Source organism: Hipposideros armiger, unplaced genomic scaffold, assembly GCF_001890085.2.
Source record: "Hipposideros armiger isolate ML-2016 unplaced genomic scaffold, ASM189008v1 scaffold_135, whole genome shotgun sequence".
Taxonomy (NCBI): domain Eukaryota; kingdom Metazoa; phylum Chordata; class Mammalia; order Chiroptera; family Hipposideridae; genus Hipposideros; species Hipposideros armiger.
Genome location: NW_017731485.1, coordinates 2,492,558 through 2,497,094, shown reverse-complemented (window position 1 = coordinate 2,497,094; position 4,537 = coordinate 2,492,558). Strand labels below are relative to the sequence as shown.

At 47.4% G+C, this 4,537-nt stretch overlaps 1 protein-coding gene across 2 annotated transcripts in view; it reads left to right on the top strand.

The window, feature by feature from the left end:
- LOC109386582 (transmembrane protein 180-like) overlaps positions 1–4,537 on the top strand; it is a 21,836-nt gene that overhangs the window by 4,226 nt on the left and 13,073 nt on the right. For both annotated transcript variants that reach the window (XM_019649905.1, XM_019649903.1), the window contains 2 exons: positions 1,595–1,769; positions 2,646–3,368. In XM_019649905.1, the coding sequence (XP_019505450.1) occupies positions 1,620–1,769; positions 2,646–3,368 (873 nt within the window). In that variant the 5' untranslated portion in view covers positions 1,595–1,619. The remainder of the gene's footprint in view (positions 1–1,594; positions 1,770–2,645; positions 3,369–4,537) is intronic.

Below are 4,537 nucleotides of genomic sequence, written 5' to 3'. Positions count from 1 at the left end.
CAGGATGGCTGCTTAACTCTAATTCTTTTTTGAACATGTGCTCTCCACTCAGCAAGCTTATGACCCTTTGCAAAATTCTGACTTTGCAAATAGCTGCCTTCTGACTTAATGATAGATCAGTTCAGGAGGCGTGGCATGCTTCTTGTTTTAACACGCCTGAACTAAAAGGAAAAGAAGGGCGTCTAGGTTTTGGTGGGCTAAATGTGTATCTTGGCTTTTGGTTTTTCTAACTCCCTTGTTTTGAGCTTTCTTAGTAACCCAGTGACCGCTAGCTTCAATCTTCATTCTCACTTATGCCAAAAGCGACTCCCTAGAGTGAGGGCTTCGCCAGTAGTTCCCAGCGTTTTCAAATCTGAGAATTTATATTGAAAGCCAAAAATGTTGGCTGACTTCCACACGCTAGTACTTCCATATTGCAAGTGTCGGAGCATAATGACAAAAAAACCACTCAGATTTGTATGATCTTATTACAACAGCATCTGCAAACCTTGTAAGAATCCTAGTACACATATGGGCAATATATTCTGTGTTCAGTCTATAGACACTACTTGGTCTGCACGGAAGTTTAACAAGCCCTTTTGAAATTCTAGGGCCCTGTTTCCCATAGAATTGGAATCATTCTTGGATCTTCCCAATGCAAAGTGACGCTCAGGGACTTAGGTACTAGGATCAGTTGAGCCACATGCTGTCTGCATACCTCTAAAGTGCCCTTCCTTCCCTAAGAAAGTGGGCGATACAGGCTGCGGTGTCTCCTTAGTTCCCAGGCATCAATCATTCAAGCACGTTACATCTCTCGAGGTATCTGAATATTTATCCGTTTTCTGATTGAGTGAGGAGGTAGAGGCCTGGCCAAATATTCCAGTACGGCTGGATAACACAGGAAAATCATGGCGTTATCTTAAAACTATCATCAAGATGAAAAGGAAGATGACTCCATACCTACCTCCAGCTTGGCTAACCTTTTCCTATTTCCCACTTTGGTAAATCAAGTCACTAAAAGGATAAGACAACAGGCCAGATTTAAGAGGGACGTTTACATCAGAGCAAGGACCAAAATGTGTTTTTTCTACGTCCATCTTAGGCACGTCCTTTGGGCCAAAGTTATATAGCCTGTCAGGAGAAAAAAAGACTAAATCTTCCAATGCAAGTCTATAATACTCAACGGGCAGCTTTCTACTAAAAGGAAGGGCTTGCTTCAATTCCTTCTCTCTGGCTTTAGCTAAAGGATGTCACCTCATTGTTTGTTCCTTTTTCTAGTGTACCCTCCCAGATAGGGAGGGTCATAATGCCATAAATGCACGTCCCTGGCCACGAGTTCAGCGTGCCCAAACTCTTGGATAAATCTCATGTTTATAAGTTAGAAGAAATAGTAAAAATATAGTCACATAGGGCCATGCCCTATGCAAATTAGGGTTCCTGGCAACATCTCAAAAAATGTTGAGTGAAGTGTTAAGTCATTACAGATTCACAGCTAGGGGGACTCGTGTTTAACTAAAATTAACTAGTGTCCAGTGGAATTTTGCCACCCATCAGCTATTGCATGGAAATAGTGAATTTTAACCATTTTCCTTTTTTTTCTTTTTTTTAACAAAAGGAAGAAGAATTCCTCTGCATGGAAAATGACACTTTTAAGTCCCAAGCCCATTGCCTGGGCATATGCCATGATAACATTAGGGTCTGAAATGCTAACTTCTGTCTTCAGCTTCTACTACGTGAAGCTTTTCCTCCACCTGTACAAGATTTCAGAAGTGGCTTTCCACCAAGCCCAGGTGAGGTGGGGCCCTCCCTGTCCTTTGACCCAAGTCGGTGGACTTTTTTCCCTCATAGTTGTGCATTGTTGTGATTGTCCCAAGAGCCGACTCTTCACACAGCTGAAGAATTAAGTATCAAGAAAAGGTTATCCATGTCCACGATCCTCTGTGGAGATTCGTAAAAGATTGCCCCTTAAAATGTAAATGCTTAAGAGTTTAGAGGGTAAGCATTGGTGATCTGGGAAAGTCACTTATGTGGAGCAAGCCATTATTAAGATAGCCTGTGTCTCAGGAAGTCCCGTGGTGTTCACCAACTGGACTGTAACTCCGCTCATGGTCTTGGATAGCAAACGCTGATATTTTAACCTTTCCTAATGACATTACGTAAAACTATGCTGCGGTATGTATACACAGGCCCCCACTCTTTGCTGAGGCGTGACCCTGTGTGCCTCGTGGGGAGGCCATCTCGCATAACCACTCAAAGCACCAACTCTGGGTGCTCTCCATCCCCCGTGGCTCCGACCCCGGCCCTTGCAGGTTGCTCCTCTGGCCCCCAGTTTCCTCATTTGTAGAGCAGGGATAATGATAGTACCTGCGGCTTAGGACTGTTGTAAGGATGTGGTGAAAGAATTCACTGGTGCAAGGATGCCTGAACACGGGGTGAACCTCACGCTGGCTCTTTCCGTGGTATTAGCTGCTGTTATTATTCCTAGATCAGCAGCTGCGCCCCCTGCTGGTCCTTAGAGCAATGAGCCTTTTTCCCCCCCACTGATGAGTTTTGGCTGCTGCACATTCAGGGGTCATTTTCATCAGTATACACTACTAATCCTCTACACTAATACACTAAAATAATCCTCTGTGTGTGTGTGTGTGTGTGTGTGTGTTTTCTCCTAGGTAATTTCAATGGTCTGGAATGCTGTCAATAACCTGACTGGGTATTTTCACAACTCAAGGGCCGACTGCTGCTCCTATCGTCACCCATGCGTGTTGTATGCCGCCCCTTTCTGTGCAGTGGCCTTCCTGCTCCCTTGGTTCCCTTGGAAACACTATGGCGCAGGGGACTGGCTCAGTGGACTTCACCTGGTGGTGTCATTGTGTGCTTTCGACAGCACGCTCACCTTTGTCCAGCAAGCCCAGTGCACCTGGTTCGTAGAGATTCACACTAGACATGAAAGCCGGCTGCAGCTCATTCAAACCAACCAGGTGGCCACGCTGGTAGGCTCTACCAGCGTCCTCGTCTGTGGCCTCCTCTCTGCCAACATGGACATTGTGCCCAGTTTTCAGGCCGTCACTGTTGTCATTGCCGTGCTTGCAGCTGCTAGCCTCTACGCGGGCCTGTTCCACCTGGGTCGCTTCGAACCCAAAAGAAGCCCCAAGGACACCCTTTTCTCAGAAAGCGAACTAGAGCTCCCCTGGACCTCCGTCATCTCGCTGATGGGACAAATCCTGACCCAGAGGAACTTTTGCCTCTTTCTGATAATGAATTTCTTCCAACTCTTCCACTTAACCTTCTTCAGTAACTTCATGATGGTCTTCGCAGAGGGTCTCATTCCCGCGGAGGCTCTGCCTTCGTCCATAAGGAGCGTCATGTACGGGGCGGGCTTTATCTGCCCACAGGTAGGCGATGGTTCTTCATGCACCTTCCTACAGGGATTAAAGAGTGAACTCTTACCTGGCGGAGGAAATTAAGACCCTGACGATGTCGGGAGTTTGAACAAAAAAGTGACACACGTTTATTAAGGGGCCCAAAGATTCAGAGACCAGGACGTTACACGAGTTTCAGCAAACACAGGATGGGAACAAGGGATGGGGGGAGGGGAAAGGAAGGCGAGCCCAGTGAGAGCCGCGCAGTGGGACATTTTAAACACCCAAGCTTCTGAATTATGTTGCCCTGAGGGGTCTCATTTAAGCCGCAGCGGAGCTGAGGAGAGAATCAGTGGGTTTCTGTGAGCGTGTAGTTTTGCTTTGCCTGACATTTAAGATCCTGGTGATGCTCACCAGGAAGAAGAGTTCCCCAGGAATTCTTGAAGTCGGGTTTCAAGACACTTGGCTCAAAGACTGAGTCCTGGAATTCCAGAGTGTTATTAAAATTCCATGGCCATGACCGTGAGTGTAGATGGCGCGCCCTCCTTCTAAAGCTGTACCGGCTGCCGTGTATGGCCCTGTTTGAGGAGCCGACGGATCGGATTGCTCCTCTCAGCCTCAAGACAGCCTCCAAAAATAGGACTTAACCTGCCTATGACACGGGTTTTTCCCATTTTCATAATTAAAGCATAAAATATGTTATGTATGCTCTTCAGAGAAGCCATTCTAGATAGACAAGTTTTTACTGTTTACTAACTTGCACAACTATTTCAGCCCTGTGGGATAGGCCTAGTTCTGATCTATTTTAAGCGTGGCCACACTTTCTCAGGCCGAGTGTGGGGGACAGAACTTGCCTTCTGCCGTGTGGCCCTAGTCCCCCGTCATCGTTTGGCTCCTATAAATCCCACGATAACAATACATCCCGTTTACTGAGCTCGTACCATGGACTAGCCGGGCGCACTGTGCACACTGTCTCACTCAAAGCACCTTGGGGGCAGACTCCCCTTATCCTTACAGGTGAGAAGCGGAGGCCCAGCGGTACCACCAGTAGAGCTGCGCGCTGTAAGAGCCTGTCTCTAAAATGGACTGTGTCCGTGGTTTGCTTTGCAGAGCACACCAAGTAGAACGGCCTTTTGGGCTTAGCCGTGTGGTCCCAGGTATGGTGTGCGCACGGAGCAGCACGATGCCTCCCCCACCCCCCC